Source organism: Elephantulus edwardii, unplaced genomic scaffold (assembly GCF_000299155.1).
Source record: "Elephantulus edwardii isolate Elephantulus edwardi_28Jun2011 unplaced genomic scaffold, EleEdw1.0 scaffold00164, whole genome shotgun sequence".
In the NCBI taxonomy this organism is placed as follows: domain Eukaryota; kingdom Metazoa; phylum Chordata; class Mammalia; order Macroscelidea; family Macroscelididae; genus Elephantulus; species Elephantulus edwardii.
In genome coordinates this window covers 3,089,787-3,110,127 of record NW_006399914.1, presented here as the reverse complement: position 1 = coordinate 3,110,127, position 20,341 = coordinate 3,089,787, and the positions used below count along the sequence as shown (strand labels likewise).

General features: G+C 36.2%; 1 protein-coding gene across 1 annotated transcript in view; it reads left to right on the top strand.

Annotated features, from left to right (window-relative positions):
- The window catches only part of MYEF2 (myelin expression factor 2), a 38,693-nt gene that overhangs the window by 18,173 nt on the left and 179 nt on the right, over window positions 1-20,341 (top strand). Inside the window, exons 10-15 of the mRNA XM_006895288.1 lie at window positions 8,127-8,232; window positions 10,235-10,266; window positions 10,616-10,693; window positions 10,983-11,081; window positions 15,737-15,945; window positions 16,029-16,080. Coding sequence (XP_006895350.1) covers window positions 8,127-8,232; window positions 10,235-10,266; window positions 10,616-10,693; window positions 10,983-11,081; window positions 15,737-15,945; window positions 16,029-16,080 — 576 coding nt within the window. The remainder of the gene's footprint in view (window positions 1-8,126; window positions 8,233-10,234; window positions 10,267-10,615; window positions 10,694-10,982; window positions 11,082-15,736; window positions 15,946-16,028; window positions 16,081-20,341) is intronic.

Sequence of the window (20,341 nt, the reverse complement as noted above, 5' to 3'; positions counted from 1 at the left end):
AAATTGACTCATAACGACCCTTTGAATAGCTGACCTGAACCCTACCCTGTCCTGTGGCATACTTGTCATCTCGGATACACTGGAGCCCATTGTTGAAATCACTTGTCTTCCTATCCTTCACTGACCCTCTATCTTTATAAGCATGGTTTCTCTTTCTAAGGAGTAGTGTTGCCTAGCTACATATCCTGAGTGTGAAAGATGCAGCTTTGCCATTTTTTCCTCCCAAGTAGCAGTCTGACTACACTATTCCAAAACATAACCTGGTTGTTCTTATGGCAGTCCATCAGAGTACTCTTTTTTTTCTCAGCACCTCAGCTCAAAGGCATCACTTCTTCTGTCATCCTTATTCATTGTCCAGCTTCTGATGGATAGCAGGTAATTGAGAAGACCATGCTCTGAGTAAGGTATGCTTTAGTCTTCATACTCTCATCATTGCTCTTCAGCATTTTGGAGAGGTCCCAGCAGACTTGTCCAATGCAATACATCTCTTGATTACCTAACTGCTGATTGTTGATCCAAGCATGATGAAATCACTGACTGCTTCAATTCTCTTTATTATAATTTTGATTGTTGAGCCTCTTATGAGGACCTTTGTTTTCTTGATGTTGAGATGTAATCCATACTGAAATGTGTAGCGTGTGTTTCATATCCTCACTTCCAGCAAAGTTGTGTCATCTCTATATAACATCAGTTGTTAGTGTTCCTCCAGTCCTCGTGCCATATTCTTCTTATGGTCCAGCTTCACAAATTATTTGCTCAGTATATAGATTGACTAGTCTATATAGTATAGTATAGTATAGTATAGTATAGTATAGTATGGGGAAAAGATTCAACCCAGGCACACCATTCCTGAATTTAAACCATGCAGTGGTCTCTTGATTGGTTTGGGCAAGAATTTCTTGGGCCTAGGTATAGATTTCATATGAGCATGATTAAGAGTTCTGGGATTCCCATTCTTTGTGTTCTGGGATTTCCCATTAACAGACTAGCCATAATTTGTTAGGATTCACTTAGTCAAATGCCTTTGCAGAGACAATAAAACAAATAGACATTTTTCTGTTGTTCTTTGCTTTCAACCAGGATCCTCTGACATTAGCAGTGATACATCTCTGGTGTTGCAGCCTCTTCTAAATTCAGCTTGAACTTTTAGTAGTTCCTTGTCAATATATTGGTCTAGACATTATTGAATGACTTTCAGCAATATTTTGTTTGCATGAGATATTAATGATACTCTGTAAGTACAGCATTCTGTTGGATCACCTTTCTTGGGAATAGGGACAAATACGGATCTCTTTCTGTTAGCTGGTCAGGTAAAACTGGCACATTTTCTGGGATAAACTGGTGAGCACATTCTGGGCAGCATGTATACATTTCAATTGGTATACTACCGATTGCTGACGCCCAATTTTTTTCTGAAACAGTCAGTACAGCTTAAACTTCATTCTTCGTTACTATGAGCCCTTGTTCATATGATACTTACTTAAATTTTTCAGTGTCAACTAACTTTTTTGGTAAAGCAATTCTGTATATTCATTCCACCTTTTTGATGCTTCCTGGATCATTCAACATTTTGTTTATAGCATCTTTCAGTATTGAGACTCAAAGCTTGAATTTGGTTTTCAATTCTTTCAGATTGAGAAATACCAAACAATTTCTTCCCTCTTTATGCTCTGGCTCCAGCTTTCTGTAGATTTCTTTGTAGTACTTTGCTTTATCTTCTGCTGCTGACCTCTGAAACCTTTTGTTTAGCTCTTTTACTTAAACATATCTTCTTTTGTTGGCTTCTCAACACTCTAATGCACTTTTCATAGTCTCTTATAACCAATTTGGTCTTTCTCCTCCTTCGTTCACGTTATGGATGAGATCTTTAATGTCCTTCCACAGTTTCTCTTGTTTTCAATCATTGGCAATACCTCAAATCTTTTCTTGAGAGGATTCTGTATTCAACTGGGATAGAATCAAGGTCATATTTTGGTTCCTGCGGACTAGTTTTCATTTTCTTCAGCTTCAGTTTTAACTTGAACATGAATAATATATGAGTAATGATGGTCTGTTCTTCAATCCATTTTAATTTGACTTATGTGTATGGCTTAAGTCGGATTGATTTTTTTTCCTCATAAAAAGTTGTTTAGCTCTATTTGTGGAATAGTCTATTCTTTAACTATTTTATAAATTCTGATACATTTATTACTGCCTTAATGGATTACTGGCTTTATTACTTAGAATTTGGTGGGTTGTTGACTACAGCCTCTGTTGCTGGTACTCCCTGCTTATTTGTTTCCTTCAAAACTGTGACTGTTTTTTCATATGATTTAGCAGATAAGTTTGTTTTGTTCTCTATGACTAATTTTGGTTGGAATTGGCATTGTTCTAATACGGATTTGTGTTATAGCCTATAATGTGGCTTATTTTTCTAGGTATTTGTGCTTGAAGAATCCATTATTTAATATATGGTTATTAAATCAAGCTTATTAATCATTTAAATTTTCTTATATTGCTACGGATTAGTATCTGCTTGTGTTATTAATTATTGAGTTACATGGTAAAATGTCCTTCAAGAATATTTTGTTTTTACATTAAATATCTCGATAACTGAGTTTTTAAGTATATACAAGTTCAGATCTGTATCTTTTCCTGAATAATGCCCAAATTTCAGCATGAGAGTAGATTTTCTTTGTACCTAGAAAATTCACTACATTTAAATATTCTGCATAATATTACCGCTTTAGTGCTTAACTCTTGTATGTGTCTGTCTTTTAAAGCAGTGTTATTAATATGTGCATTTCTTTAATAGCTTGCAATCTTTTTCCATGACAGTGAATTTAATTAATTCACATTATTTATTTGGTCTTGATCCTGTTATTTAGATTTTTCTCCTTTTCACCTTTCTTGCTTTGTCTGTTAGTGGTTATTGTGAATATTTTAATTCTATTTGAAGTATGCTATTAATAAAATTGTTACTTGAATAGTAAAGTGACCTTTGAATGACTTTTTAATTTCAAGTACCTCTGACTGAATTGTTGTTGTTTGCTGTTGAGTCAAATGTGACTCATAGTGACTCCATGAATAAAAGACCTAATGCCTTTCCATAACTATCGTCATTTCCCCAAGTTCATGGAGTTTCCAGAGGCATGTTGTTTAGGAAGTGGATGCCACTCCTTGCTTCCAAACCTGTTTTACCTCTGGGAGTTCCACCAAACACTGTCCACACTGGGAAACTATTCTGGTATTTGATACCCCAGTGGTACAAGGTTCAGCATTGCAACAAACCCAGGTTACTTCGTACTGTACTTTGACAAGAGAGTGATGTTCAAAGTGGAAGAGTGTTCCTCTAGATATAACAGCAGTAATTTGATTTAGCAGCGGTTATGTGTCATCAAGGTGAATACGACTGAGAGTAAGTTGCACAGAAGACCTGAACTTTGTTCTATAACATCATTTCTGTACATTTCTAGAGTTTAGAGTTTGTAGAGTTTCCAGAGGTATCTAGTTTAGGAAGTGGATGCCACTCCTGTTTCCCAGCATAAATCAATCTGGAAGCTCATCTAAACATTGTACGTAATGGGTAGCCACTATGATATTTGACAAGACTATGGAACAGTGTGCAGCATCACAGCAAACACCAAGTTGTTCAATTCAGCAATTAGACAAAAGATTGCTGTATCATTTAAGGAATATTAATTTGAAAATTAATAAATTTGGCCCAAGGGTCTTGTTGGATTTTAAAGATAGACCTTTGAGCAGTCCTTCACCCTAAGCGAAGCCTCCTAACTGAATTAAATGCTGTTATTGCTCTACTTTATTTCTAGACCACTTTTTTTTGGGGGGGGGGGTGTGTATGTGATTGAGTTCCACAAATTGGATGTTAATTATAATTTTCTTATCTCATAATTTCTCTGCATTTACAGACTTTGGCATTATTTTTTTCCTGAAGCATGTCTTTTGCAATGTTTCGGTGAGGGTCTGTTAGTAAATGACAACAGTTTTGTCAGTAAATATGTTGAAAGGAAGGTGTTTCATTGATTAAAGGTTGATAGTTACTCTTCTCAGAACTCTGAAAATACTACACAGCCTTTTTGGCTTTCATTTTTACTATTTAGTCAACTGTCAGTTGACTTAGTTTTTTTATAGATAATCTGTAGGTGTGCTGGTGGTACAGTGGTTAAGCACTGCTGCCATGTGTAGGTTGGCAGTCTGAATCCATCAGCTTCTATGTGGGAGAAAAGATCGGGCAGTTTGCTCTTGTAGAAATTAACAGTCTAGGAAATTCAGTGAAACACTTCTGTTCATTATGATGAGTTTGCATTCTCTCTGGCAAATAACAACATGCTTCTCATGTATCTGATATTAAGATCTTGCCTTTAGCTTATTCATTGACTTTTAACAATATTATAATTCAGGAGTTTCTTTTCTACCCAGTAAATTCTGGAATATTCTCAGCCATATGTGTTTTACCTTTTTAAATTAAAATAGTGTGTACATTTGTGCTGTATTCCTTCAGTCTTGTGTCACTTTGTTTTGTAGGATAATTCTTCACAGCTCCCTCAAGTTTATCATTTAGATGTCATCTTTCAGTGACCTTACTTCATGTTGGTCTTCCAGTTTACTTTTCCACTATCAATACTCTTTACTTTGAGAAAGTAAAACATACTCTATTATATTCATCCTTATATTACATATATATCTTTTTAGGGATACATATTTTTATATAATACTGAATTGTAATACGAACTTTGGCAGAGACACTATCAGTTAAATAAGTTGACCATCTTAACACTTAAATTACTGTTCGTGTCTTTTCCCCTTCCCTTAAGTTTTTATAACTTGAAAGTGAGAGCATCCTCCTTTCCTGGTAAATTCCTTGGTTACCATTACTCTTTGTTAAAAATAAGAATTTCCTCACATTTATTCTGGTCTTTCTTGTTTCATAGCATGGAATTGACTTGTATATAGGGACTACTGGTTCTTTTTAAAATTAAAAGTAGGTGTGCTTGGTATACATAGGAGCACTGTTTATTGTTAGATATTCTGTTCTTTCATGTTGGATCATTTTTAGGGACTGAGGTGAAAAATATACTTAATTAATGTTAAGTGCCATCAGGTATGACCCATAGAAACCCTTTGAAAAACTGATCTGAATCCTGTCCTATCCTGCACCGTCCTCACACTTCCTGCTCTGTCAGTTCACCTTTTTTAAAGGTCTTCCTCACTTTGACCAACCCTATGCCTTTCTGAGCATCATGTCCCTCTCCAAGTAATAGCCCCTTCTAGCAACATACCTGAAGTACGTGAGGTGAAGCTTTATCATCTTTGCCTCCAAAGAGCCTTCTCGCTGCACCCTAACACTTGTTTGTTCTTTTGGCAGTCCATAGGATGTTCAGTGCTCTTCTCTAACACCACAGTTCAAAGGCATCAATTCTTTTTCTGTCATCCTTATTCATTGTCCAGTTCTCAGATGTATAGTAAGTGGTCTGACTGTCATGTGCCTCAGTCCTCAAACTGGCATCATTACTCCTCAATATTTTAGAGAGGTCCCTGACTGCAAACTTATCCGGTATAATACATGCTCTGATTTCCTGACCAAGGGTGTTCATTAAAATTGTGATCATGCTAATTTTTCCAATTTTAACACATGGTCGAATTAGTAAGTCATTGCTAGAATTTTAGTGTTCCTGTGGGAGATCAGGTTTGATTGCATATGCACATGTAGTGTACATCTGTCAATGATAACTGTTTTTTGGGGGCTGAATGTGCTTCAGTGAATATCCAGATTAAAACTAGGAAGACTCAGTGATCTACTTAGGAATATGACAAAACCCACCATCATCAAATTGGTTCCCACTTAACAGTAACCTTCTGTTTATTTTTTGAGAATGTAAGCATTAAAGAGAGGAGGCTGTCCACATCTTTCTCCCGAGCAATAGTTGGTGGATTTCAACCAATGTTCAGTTAATAGTTTAGAATGTAACACACTATGCCATCAGAGTTTGTTCCTGAAAATTAGCCAATATAAACTCTGTGGACTATCATACTCTATCCATCACTGATAATTTGCTTTATTTATAGTATTAGGTTTCTTTAGGTATTGACTTTTCAGTTTGATTTGAACTATTTTAAAAGTAATTCTTAAGATTTTAAATGTTTTGTATATTTTCACACACGGTTTCTTTTTACATATGTATACTGTGGATAACTCTTAAGAATGATGAGAATCTGGAATACTTGATTGTGCTTATGTGAAACCTATACTTGGACCAGGAGGTAGTTGTCAGAACAGAGGAAGGAAACACTGCATGGTTCAAAATTGTGAGGGGTGTACGCAAGGGATGCATCCTATCTCCATCCATTTTCAGTCTATATATAGAGCAGTTCATCCAGGAGGCTGGGCTCTATGAGGAGGAAAGTGGCATCAGGTTTGGAGACTCATCAACAACTAATGTTATGCAGATGACACAGCTTTGCTTGCTAAAACTGATGAGAACCTGAAGCACTTGTTGAAGAAGGCTGAGGACTGCAGCCTTCAGTATGGATTGAAGCTCAACATGAAAACAAAGATTCTCACCTCTGGGCCACTTGTCAGACAGCATCATAATAGATGGTAAAGAGATTGAGATTGCTAACAGCATTAGTTTGCTTGGCTCCACAATCAGTACTCTTGGCACCGGCAGCCACAAAGTGAAAAGACATGTTGCATTGTGACAGTCTGCTGTCAGGGATCTCTCCAGAGTACTGAAGAGCAACAGTGTTAGTCTGGAGACGAAGGTGCACCTGATCCAAACCATAGTCTTTTCAGTTACTTAATAAAGCTGGACAATAACTAGGGGTGATAGAAGAAGAAGAATTGAGGTCTTTGAGCTATGGTGCTGGAAAAGAGTTTTGAATTTACCATGGGTTGCTAAAGGAACAAACAGGTTCATCCTAGAGAGGGTGAAAACGGGCTGTTCCTCAGAGGCAAGGAGACATGCTTTGTGCGTGGTGCAAGAAGGGACCAGTCCTTAGGGAGAGACGACATGCTTGGAAGGTTGGAGGGACAACACAAGAGAAGATGACCTTGGATTAGATGGATTGACTCAGTTACTAGGGTTACATGGGTAGGTGAGTGAGGGACAATAAGGTTGGCACAGTATAGAACAGGGTTTAGAGCTGTTAAAACAGTACCATGGATGATAATGGTTGTCACTTGGGTAAGTTCTGACTCTTTGTAACACATGTGTACAGAATAGTACTGCATCAGGTTTGTAAGAGAAGCAGATCCCCAGATCTTTTCTTTTCAGGTACCTCTGAGTTTGAACTAGCAACCTCTTCATATGTAGCTGAGTGCTCAACTGTTTGGTCCACACGGAGATTCTTGTACTGTCTGTAGGATAATCAAGTATACTTAAACTTCTTTCACTCACTGATAACTTTATTCACTCTATTCATTATGCCCGGAAATGGCATAAAAGGTGTATCTGCTTTGTAAAACAGTTTCTCATTGTGCTTGCTTCTGCAGCACATACACTAAAATTGGAATGATAGATTAGCATGGCCCTGGGGCAAGGATGACATGTAAATCCATGAAGCCCAGGTTATAAAGGATATATGTGGTTTCTGACGTTGAAACTTTTCTTACAACAAATATGCATGTTTTGATAAATAAAATTTAAATTAAACCCCAGTTGTGCACAGAAAACTTATATATCTTAAACAAACCCAAAACAATTCTCATTTTAATAAGTAATGTTAATAGTCTTCACTAATTTAGGTTTTCAGTTTTTTGTTTTTCAATTAAATGAGAACCTGTGATTGTTCTAAGTTTACAAAAGATAAAACATTGGTATTTTGTTTTTGTTTTACCTCTTAGTGCATCATAAATTTATTTTTTTATGTGTGTGTGTCTGTATCTGTATATATACCTCTGTATTTGTGTCTGAGTTCATTGCCATTGCATTGAAACCAACTCCTAGATCATCCTTGCATGGATTTCTGGGACTATACATTGCGTGAGAGGAAATTTATTTCAGAACTGATGGTTTTGAGCGGTTGTTGACGTGCATCCTTTGCATTAGCAGCGAAACCTCTGACAGACTCCACCATAGTGGTGCTCTATATATATAGTCTTACTGATGATTTTGCATGTGTTTTAGGTGGTCTTGGAGGCATTGGAATGGGACTTGGTCCAGGTGGACAACCTATTAGTGCCAGTCAGTTGAACATAGGTGGTGTAATGGGAAATTTAGGTCCAAGTGGTAAGTAGGCTGACTTTTGTCTTCTTTTTAAATAGTACATTTGTTAGATAAGAAAATGTACATATTTACAGGTTTGTAATACTATTTATAGGGAGCTTTGGTGGTCTAATGGTAAGTACCTGCACTGTAGTCCCTAAGGCACATGGTTTGACATCACTGAAGGATGGACAGTCTCCTCCCATGTGATTAACTGCCCCTAAATATCCACTGGAGTGTTAGCTATGGGTCAGTTCCAACTCGAGGGTGCTCAACAGCAGCAATCCTAGGAGTCTTATTTTATATGTTTATATTTTAAATTAAATAAAAAGGTTGTATTAAATGAAATTTATTTTATAGTTAGATGTTTAGGATGCCACTTCAGTCTGAAAAAAGAGAATGTAGCTGACTGGAAAATGTGTGAGTGATGATCCAGCCATTCGGTAGATTACTCATAGCCGGTCTTCCAGTGGCTGTTTAGAGGTACTAAATTGCAGGGGAGTGTTTGCTTTATCCAGAGCAACTAGAGATTATGAAATGTCTTTAAGGCAAAGAGAGGATGTGCAGCATAGTGCATTGTCCGTCCTAGATATATATAATGAAGCGACTGAAATGCTACCATTTCAGTTGTTGTGTGTTGTCGATTTGAAACTAACCCATAGCTGCCTTTCCAGCAGGTTTTCAGAGCCAGTAAATCACATAGAGGAGATTGCCCATCTTGCTCCCACTATGCAGCTGGTGAATTTGAACTAGGTGCCTTTAGGATCATAATGCAGCTTTTTAACACTAGGCCTCTAGAGCTACCGTATCAAAGGTAGTTTAGATTTACATATTTCATAATGAAGCTAAATTTTCAGGTATTCATTGAGCCACTGACTTGAATTAATTTGAACCTACTGCACTTCTAAAATTTGTTGAGTTCCCTAAGTGCTTTTGTTTATGATGAAAAATTTATCAATATTTATTGTACTGAAAAAGAAAACTGTTACTTAAAACTATTTACATTCTTTGAAAAGGTTAATTAACCCATTGTAAGTTTATTAATTTTCGCAACAATAATATTAGAGAGGCATTATTTTATGAATCTATTTAAATGTTTGCTTAATACGAGACAGCTCTGTTAACATAGCTGCTTCTGTGTGTTGTATTTATATATCATGTAGTCTGAAAAATCCCCCTTCTACTCCTGAGAGACTAAGAATAAAACTAATATTCTCACTTCTGATGCAAAAATAAATTGGACCTATTGAACTCTTGAAATTTCCCAGACCACACGTAGAGAAAAAAGCCTGTTTAAAGTGATAAACTAGTAAATGCTATCAAACTTTGTTTAGATGCTATAGCTACACTTTATGAGGGTAGTTCTGGCAATCTTTCTGATTCAGAACAGATGATTTTTTTTTTTTTTCTTCACCTTAAGGCCGACAGAACTCTGGTGGCCTAGTAGTAAAGAAAATACCGCAATACCAAAGGCACACAGTTAAAATCCACCACCTGCTCCTCAGGAGAAAGATGGGCAGTCTTTTCCTGTGTGATTTACTGCCTCTGAAAACCCAGCTGTGGGTCGGTTCTGACTGGATGGTATACAATAAGACTGTCAGGCTCCCAACATGTACTATTTCTATTCTTTCAGTTTTTAAAACTGCTTATTTAGCTTTTAATATTTAGGCGACTCCTTTTTTCTGTCCTAATTTCTAACTCTGCTTTAGTGAGACTTCTGTGTCTGCTATCCATGTTTTTATGAGAAGAAAAAAAGATTATCTGTGCTTCCGTAGTCTTAAAATACTGAGTAGCCAGTGTATTTGGCTTTCTTGTCTAATTAGTGCTCAAAGAGGCTGTTATTTTGAAGACTTAAGATTGACCACTACCATGGCATAGCACTTTAAATAAACCTTCCCTCCTGTACCTCATATCTTGCTTAGACTAATGATCTCTGTTTATCTGTTTTGTCAAACTGAATATCAAGTCATTGTTTAGTTATGAACATAAAATATACTTAAAGTACATACTGTATGTTTTATTTGAGATAGGAGAATGGTTGGACCAGGTTTTGGAAGAATGACGAATTAATTGGAAGAGGTTCTATATGAGTACACACAGTATATTGTATGTGCTTATCACAAATTGTTAGGCTAGGGGGAAAAAGGCATCATTTGTTAATTTTGTTGTTGATATGTGCTGGTGAGTCGCTTGCGACTATATACAACAGCCCTAAGCCCTGCTCTATACTATGCCAATCACATTTGCTTCTTAAAAAGTACTAGCAGCAAATGAGTCTAATGAATACTTAGGGAAATATAAGATGGTAAGATGTAGTTGCACAAAGTACAAGTGGATGCAAAACGTACTCATGAGACTTACATTCACCAAATGTATCTTTGTACAACTGACAGATCTCACTGTTGCTCTTTATTCCATAGGAATTGGATTTGGTGGACTGGAAGCAATGAATAGCATGGGAGGATTTGGAGGAGTTGGCCGAATGGGAGGTAAGTAAATGTATGTAAGGCATGGTTATGTTCTATTTCGTTTACTCTGTTACTAAAACCTCTCATGCTCCACTTGGGAATGTGTGCTGGAGAGGTTTTCTGAGGGCCTATGAGCACTTTAGAGGTAGTCATACCATGGCAGGAATGAGCTGACATGGATAGGGATACAGGATAAGTTAAAAGTTTTTTTAGTTACATTTATCTTCAGTTTTGTTTAGATGTACTCATAAATGGGTTACTATGTATTGATTCACTTGAAAAGCCTTAATTTGTTATACGATCTTTTCAGAGCTATACCGTGGTGCAGTGACTACTAGCATGGAGAGAGACTTTGGACGTGGTGATATTGGAATAAACCGAGGTTTTGGAGATTCCTTTGGTAGACTTGGTAGGGCTGCATACTTCTTTTCTTTTTTTGCTTGTTTTATTATTCAGAATTTGTTTTTCTGGGTTTTTTTTTTGTAAAAATTAGAGATTTGTAATGTTCATACAATTAACCTGATAAACATATCAGAGATTTTAATTAACTAAACCTTTTTCCATACAACTTCATACTTACCATTTACTTTAAATCTTCTGAGAGCGTAGTTGGGAATTTTAAAGCTAAATTATTTAAATTAGTATGTTTAAGTAGTCCAGCGATTTGAGGGGTTTCAGGAAGAATCGGAGCTTCTAACATGAGTCCTGTGGGGTATAGAATGTTGCTGCTGTTTTTATGTACTATTGAGTTGCCTGCAACTCTTAGCAACCCTACATTTAGCTGCTCTGAAGCCTGCCCTTTCCTGAGCCAGAAGAGAAAGACCCAGATGAGATGGATTGATAACTGTAACTGAAGCATTTAGGGTTGGGTATGAAATAGTAGGTTAAAGTTTTACTAGAATTTACTCAATACTATATGAGTGCTTCATAGAGACCAATTGGCCTAGTGGACCGAAAGCGATGCTACCAAGCCACAGGTGGGTGACTCTAATCTGCGGCCCTAAGCCCTGTCTTTAATTGTTTTTAGTGAAACACTCTTCTAGGAAATATAGCCCTGGGGTGTCCACTTGCCGTACAGAGGTAACTTGTGTTCACTGTGAAGTTGAACACTGTGACACTGACGTGTCAAATGCAATAATGGTTACCCATGGTGGACAGTGTTTGGTGGTGCTCCTTAGTTAAAACAAGCTTGGAAGCAGGAGTGGCATCCACTTCCGTAAATAGCTTGCCTCCGCAAACCCTATGAACCTGGAGAAAGGATGAAAGTCACTGAGGTGTTGAGGACTTTAATTCATAGGGTCGCTATGAGTCGACAGCGACTTGAGGGTACTTAACAACAACAACATACGAGTGCTTGCAAAAAGTTTTTAAACAGTAGTTATTTTATAACAATATTTGCTTCTTATCTGTTAGTAGATCTTGCTGTAATTTAGAGATGCTATAGCAGCTTTTGATCTTCTGCAACAAGTGCTTCAGATCATCCTCACTTTCAGCAAGCAGGGTTGTCATCTACATAATGCAGGTTATTGATTAGTCACTTTTCCAATAATGATGCCACACTCCTCTTCATAGAATCCAACTTCTCAGATAATTGTTCAGCATACAGATAGACTAGGTATGGAGAAAGAATACAAGCTTGACGAACTCCCTTCTCAATTTTAATCCATGCGGTGTTCCCCTGCTTTTTTCATACTACAACAACCTTCTGGTCCACATACAGGTTCCACATTAACGCAATTAAGTGCTCTGGAATTCCCATTCTTCTCAGCTTGTTATGATCCACCCAGTCAAATGCCTTTGTATAATCAATAAAGCACAAGTAGACATTCTTCTGGTATTTGTTACTTTCAACCAGGATTCATCTGCCATCAGAGTGATATCCCTGGTGCCACTGCCTCTTCTAAATCCTGCTTGAACTTGTAGGCAGTTTCCTATCTATGTGCTGTACTAGCTTTTTTGAATGAGCTGCAGCAGTATTTTGCTTGCATGTGATATTTGTCCAATAGTTTCCATACTCTGTTGGATCAACATTCTTGGGAATGGGAAGAAAGAGGAACCTCGTCCAAACCATTGGCCAGACAGCTGTCCTCTAAATTTCCTAGTGTAGACTGGTGAATGCATCCAAAGCTGCATCTTTGTATTGAAACAAGTCAGTTGGGATCCCATCAATTCCTGGGATCTTATATTTTCCAGTGCTTCCAATGCAGCTTCTACTTCCTCCTTCACTACCATTGGCTCCTGTTTGTATACATGGTACATCATGAAATTTTTCATTATCAGTTTTTTCTGATAACAGTGATTTCGTGTATCCCCTCCATCATCTTTTGATACTTTCTGGGTTATCCAATATATTGCCTTATAGCATCTTTCAGTATTGTGACACAAGGCTTAAACTTGTTTTTCAGTTCTCTCAGCTTGAGAAATGGAGAGCAAGTTCTTTCCTTTTTACTCTCCACTTCTAGCATCTCATTCTAATACTTTGCTTTGTCCCCAAGCTGCCCTTTGAAATCTTTTCAGCTCTTTTACTTCGACATGTTTTCTTTTTGTTTTGACTTCTTTATGTTCCTGTACAATCCTTAAGAGTCTCTTCTGAAAGCTATTTATATTTTTTCTTACTCTATGTTTCTGATGACCTTTTGCTTTCTTCATAGATGATATCCTTGATAGCGTTCCACAACTCATCTGGTCTTTGACCATTGGTGTTCAATACCTCAAACCTATTCTTTTTTTTTTTTCCTTTAAATTTTAACAAGGGAGCTCACTCCGTGGGTCTGATGTGGTGGATACCTCAAACCTATTCTCAAGGACAAGGAGTGCAGCCTTCAATATGGATTGTATAGCAATGTGAAGAAAAAAGATTCTCACCACTGGACTGATAGGCAGTGTCTTGATGGATGGAGAAGTGATTGAAACTATCAACAGCTTCATCTTGCTTGAAGCCACAGTTAACACTCTTGGTACCAGCAGTCAGGAAATAGGGAGAAGCATTGCACTGGGGAAAATTTGCTATTAGAGACCACTCCAAATTATTGAGGACTAAGGTGTGTCTGATTCAGGCTCTACTTTTTCCAGTCACTTGCTATGCATCTGAGAGCTGGAAGATGAATAAAGATGACAAAAAGAATGGACATCTTTGAGTAGTGGTATTGCGGAAGAGCGTTCAACATCACATAGATGGCCAAGAGAATAAACAGATGTGCTCTGGAGAGATTGAAGCCAGAGTGCTCTTTGGAGTCAAGAATGATGAGGCTTTGCCTCACATCCTTTGGGCATGTTGCTAGGAGAGAGGCTATCCTTGGAGAAGGGCATGATGCTAGGAAAGGTAGAGCGTCAGTGAAGAAGACCCTTCACCAGTTGGATTGATACGGTGACTGCTTCAGTGGGCTCTTGGGTTTCAGTAAGTGTGAGAATGGCACAACACAGTATAGAGCAGGGTTCAGATCTTTTTTCATAGAGTCGCTATGAGTCGTGCTCGATTTGATGGCACCCTAATGACAGCATAGCAGCTTTTGAACTAAACCTATATGCTTTCTGTTTTTCTAAATAAAATTTTACCTATTTGACATTTATAAATTAACACCTGAGTATGTATTAGCTTTTAATCAATCTAAGAGCCTTCCAAACTAAGTAGTTTGGACATTTCTCTGATCATGTGTCACAAATCTAGTACCAACTTTGTTTACTTACTTTGTTTCGGTTACTATTAGGAGTAGCCGATTTTCTCTGTGAACAGCTTGTGGTTTTTTTAAAGACTTAGTTAATTGCCCCAAATAAAACACTTTCAGATACCTAAAGATGAGTACTGAGATTCAGAGAGGTGCTTCTTTTTCCTTACAGGATTGAGTAGTCACAGCACTAGAGACTGCTGTATTTTTATCCTTTCTCCTGACACATTTTAGATTTATATTCCCCAAGTTTTAACACAGTTTAATTTTTGACCTTACTTGGGGAGTCCAGGTAGTATACTGGTTAAAGCTCTTGGCTACTTATGAGTTGCATTGCTAATCCAACCTCTGTGGATCTCCAAGGTAGTCTCTTCATTTGGGAATTTATAGCTTCACACCCAATAGAGGATTGCTGAGTTGGAACCAACAAGTGAGTTCGAAGTTTTAGCCATTCTGTGATAAAAAGATGTGACAGGCCCCTTATGTAAAGATTAACAGCTTTTGAAACTATGGGACAGTTTTACATCTTAGCAGGTTGTGATGAGTCAGAATTGACTCCGAAGTTGATGGGGATTTTTGTTGTTTTAGGGAATGTTGTATACTAAGCCATATCACGGTGGGTGGGCCCTGTCTTTTATTGACTTGTTAACTGATGAAGCTTCATGTAGTGAATTTTAAATGAACTAAAATCACTTACAGAGTGAATTTTAAAATCCTGTTAGCTGAAATACATGAAGATATGTATCATGCTTCTCATTTTATTATACTTATCTTGGGAGTCCTGATGGCACAATCATTTAAAATACTTGGCTGCTCATGAAAGGCCAGAGTTTCAAATCCACTGGCTGCTCTGCAGTAGAAAGATTCACAGTCTGCTTCTTTAAAGATAGATAGCCTTAAAAATTATGAGCCAGGTCACTTCTGTTCTATAGAGTTGCTGTAAGTTGAAAATGAGTTGATGGCAAAGGTTGATTTCTACCTCTTCCTTTCACTTTAGCATCTTAGGTTTTTCTAGTTTCCTACTTATTATTCATAGGAAGCCAATTGAAGGATAATGCTAATTTCTAGATGTTTCATTTGTAGACGCTGTGTCAATCTATCTATCCTGGGTCTTCCTTTTTTACACTCTCCCAGCACCCTGCATAATTTTTTGTTGGTGTGTAATTATGAAATATTTATATGTGCCTAGAATTAGGATTTCTTAACTAAACAAAAAATTTACTAGTTTAAAAATATGCTCCCCGGAAAATTAATTTTATCATCTATACCAAATAATTTTATGTATTCTTCATAACGCAATTTTTTTCCCCTTTTGTGGAAATAATTCTCTCCTTTGTCTTTTTTCTTTTTTGAAACAAAATCCAAATTCCCAAATCCTCCTCCTCCTTTGGAAATCCAGGTGGTGGAATGGGTGGCATGAACAGCATGACTGGAGGAATCGGGATGGGACTGGACCGAATGAGTTCCAGCTTTGACAGAATGGGACCAGGAATAGGAGCTGTACTGGAAAGGAGCATCGATATGGATCGAGGATTTTTATCAGGTCCAATGGGAAGTGGAATGAGAGACAGAATAGGTTCCAAAGGCAACCAGATATTTGTCAGAAACGTAAGTAAAAAACGTCAAGGATTCTTAAAGTTCCCCCCCCCCCCATTTTTAACTTTGTTACTAATAACTTCTTTTTATTTTAGCTGCCTTTTGACTTGACTTGGCAGAAACTAAAAGAGAAATTCAGTCAATGTGGTAAGTATGCCAATAACTTAAAGTTATGGAAGATAAGTTTATGGAAAAGTTGGTTTTATTATTTTATAATTTTAACACAATTTAGATAGTTACTAAATATCTAGTTAGTCTAGTGCACCAGGCTGAATTTCACTTTAAATCATTGAATTGTTTTGCTATCTTTTGATGTGCAAACTAAAATAAGAAGGTTTATAGTAGAACTTGTGATTATCTCTTGTGGTATAAAGAAAGGGCTCTTTTATAATTTACAAGTTAATATGTCATTGTTCACATTTAAAAAAGGGTATTTTCATGGTTAATGTTAATGAGTGGTATATTTCCTAATTTATGCTGTAGTGCAAAGCAGTATCACCATAATTCATTATGATACTAACACTCAAGTTACATAGTGAATAAACAAGACTAATTCTGTATAAACTTACCTGGTAGCATAGAGACAGCTTTAGGAGTGCCTTCAGCATAGATACAGTCTGTTAAACTTTTTAAAAAATTTCTTTAATATATTATTGGTGATTTATTACTTTAAAAAAGAGACTTTTCATTTACCAAAGTTATTTTTGCTACAAAATGCTATATAATGTTAAAGTATCTTGTTAAACTGTTTAGCAGCAAAACCAACTTGGATAAATAATATATTTTTGGTTAAAAATGAAGATCTGAATCGTTTTTAGACGTTAAGGGTGCATAAAGCAATGGTAATGATGAGAAGAAATAATGTGGGTGGTACAAATTAACAGTTCCTTTTGCTATTTCTCTGCCATTAGATCTTTCAGATGGCATATAGTAGTGAAAAGCTCTAAAAGTGGTGCATCTAATCTTCTAGAATTAATGGAAAAGGTTTGGAATATTTTAATTTAGTCTTTGTAACTTCTAACAGGTTCTCAAAGTACTTTATGCTAATCCTTGCAGCTTTTATTATACTGTAATAATTACTTGCTCATATTTTCTTCCCTCCTAGATTGAAGTTAATAAGCACTGTCATATTTTTATACTAGTACCTTTAGTTGCCGCTGTACGTGTTCTAAGACTGTGTTGGAGTGCATTAGGCATTCTGAGCTCTTTAATTATCCAGTTATTGGTAATTTGTCCACTTAACGTACAGATATTAGCTATTTGGCAGTGTACTAGGCACTAGGATTATTATTATGAAGAGCAAAGTTGATAACTGTCTCAGCTGTAAAAGAATTTAGCGTGAAACTTTAGGATTTCTTACTGACCACTCTTGTATTTTGCAGTAATCTAAATTTCAGAGAAGGTAAATAGTGTTTTGGATTTAAAAAGTAGTTGAAAACCATTCAGCTAATAAATAGCATCTCTGTTGAGTTGCTGAGTCAGAATCTGCTTGACAACAGGGGGAGTGGAGAAGAGTCTTTGAAGGGGTCAGAGCAACCAAGATGAGTTTCCAGCATCTGATCATGAGTCTCCATAGATTACAACAGAATGAACATATAATAGGGCCTTAGGAAAATCAAGTGAGGATCAGTGGCTACAAATCTTTATCATCTGATAAATAATTTATAGTCATTGTTTAGCATCAATGTATAAAAGATATCCAAGAAGATATGATACTATGTTAAAAGGCAGGAGTGACACTTTAAAGAGCAAAACAGGGCCAATAAAGAATAATAACAGAACAGTGCTTAGTTGATGTAGACTTTTGATAGGCTCTGATTGGAGTGTCATATCTTTGCCAAACAAGCATCAGCAATTGAGAGGCATTTTCTGAAAGGAGGGGGGAAAAATACTATTCAAATCTACTTAAAAAAAAATTTATCGTATCTTATACATAGAAAAACAAAATTGATTAAATTTTTATTCTTTAAGTCATATTTTCATATCCCTTTTTTATCACTCAATAGTTAGTGGAGATTTTATTTTTAAATTATCTTTTAAAATCATGGGACTTTTTTGGAGGCAGGGAGGAAAATGTGCAACAATGAAAAGAAAGTATGAAAACCAAAAAAGAAAAATCTTTGGACTTTTTTTATTACATTCTTACCAAAGTTAGACAGCTGGGAAAAAACCCAACTTGTCCTGAAAGATTTTGAGGAAAAAGGAAGATATGGGAGACAGTATTTCTCTTTAAATGCTTCAGTGAGTCTTATGGATGTTAAAAGTCTATGGTAAGATAGATATTTATGTTAAGAACAATGCTAAATTTTGAGGTAAGATAAGTAAACACCATTGATTCTTTTTAAGGTTAGCAATTTCTCCGCAGTCCTTTACAGAATTTCTTTATAGAGTGGACATTTACAAAGATATACTTTGTAAAATTAAGCTCCCTCCCAAATAACAGAATTCAAGAAGTTGCTTGAGGTTGGGGTTTTTTCCTCTCTTGTGTATTGTGGCTTATGAAATTAATCACCATTGATCTGTGTTCACTATTAACTCCATCTTTTTGAGTCCCCACTGGATCTTTCCTAATTCCTTTACCTCCCTATGCCCGCCACACTGTGTTCCCATGATTTCCTTCACCCTCGCCCGCCCCCCCCCCCAATCCCCTCTCCTTCCCTCTTTGGAAATCCATACACATCTTTCTTCTTCTGTTTTTATAATAATACTTTTATGCAGTATTTGTCCTTATGATTCTGAGTTAAATCACTCAGCCTAATGCTATGTCACTGTTTTATGTTTATTAGAGGATGTGACTTGTTTATGGGGTTTATTTTGTTAAACCATTCATAGAGTACAATATGCTTTCTCTGAGGGATTAGTCTGTTTTAGAACTTATAAAGCACAGTGAGGCCCTAGATTACAAAGATCAGTATAACATTTATTAATGTTTGATCATTTAGTTAGTATTGAGTAGGTGAAGTATTGACTGCCAGTTTTTTGTTTTGTTTAAAATGCATCAATGAGAAATGGATGAATAAACAAAAGTATTTCAGTATAAGCTAAGAGGTGCTCTGGTAGTATCAGTAGGGAGATAGGCTGCTCCTTGCTGCTGGTTTGAATGCACCAGTGGCAATGAGGGAGAAAGATGAGCTAGCTCTTCTGGTGTGATTTATAGCTTCAATAAACTGGCTTAGGGTTAGCTACAAGTTGGTTCTGACTTGATGGCAATGCTGCAGAGACATATTACAGGAAGTTAATGCTTAATGACTTAATGGGGGGAAAAGACTAAGGTCTTTGAAATAATTGTTGATTCTATTATCTGGAACAGAGTTGTATGATTGTTTGACTGACTGATACAGTTTCTTTGTTTTACTCCCTTCAAAGAGCAAAATATGTCTGGTTTTCTCATATGATTGCCAGACTAAAATTAGCCCATAGAGATTGGGCAACTATATTTAAAATTCTCAATTGTTTTGACATATGTGTCTAGATGAGACAGTATTATTATGGTAAGTATGTTGTTGTTGTTATGTGCCATCGAGTCGTTTCCGACTCATAGCGACCCTATGCTATGGTAAGTATAGACATATAATATTTCTGACCCAATTGAATTGTGTGATCAGACATCAGTTTGTCTGGATTCATCACATTTATTATTTATGTGTAAATAATAGTATCTCCCCTTGTATTCAGAGGTGTTCTGATTTTGATGGTAGATTTTAATGGCCATTTTATATTTTGAGAAATTATTTATTTACTTCTAATCTTAATCTCTACAGTTAGCCATGATAGTAACTGTATAGAGAACCATTGTCTGATTTTTTTCGGGGGGTGGGGGTGGGGTCCTAAAAGATTCTCTGAGGGTTTGTCTAATTGCATTATCTTTTAACATTATGTATTTAAATTGATGATTTTGCATCCATGACTCTCTTCATAAAGTATTTTGTATGACTGAATTAAAATTGTGCTGTGGTACTGTTCATAAAAAGCAGAACTAATAGGAACCAGTGGGACTCTGGTAAAGATTTGGAGAAAGTTGTTATTTGAAAGGTTGAAAGGCTGAAGTGTGAAGAATGGAAAGGCAAGAAGAAAATCAGGATGTCAGACAGCAACAGTTTATTCTAAAAATAATAATAATTTTGCTTAAATTTTTGCATATCTTTTCTAGTATGGTAATTTAGTGACTTTTTAAATTAAATTTTAAGCAAATCTACACTGATTTAACTTGTTTAATAGGTTCTAATATTTTAGTACTACTTTTAATCAATTCCTTTATAAGAATACAAATATTGAGAATGTTTATATAGTATATTATCTTAAAGTAATTAATGTTAATGCCTTTAATCATATTACTTAAGATGCCATTCATGAGGAATTACAGATTTAAATGGAGTTTGTTTAAACAAATAGTAATTCTCTAATTTTT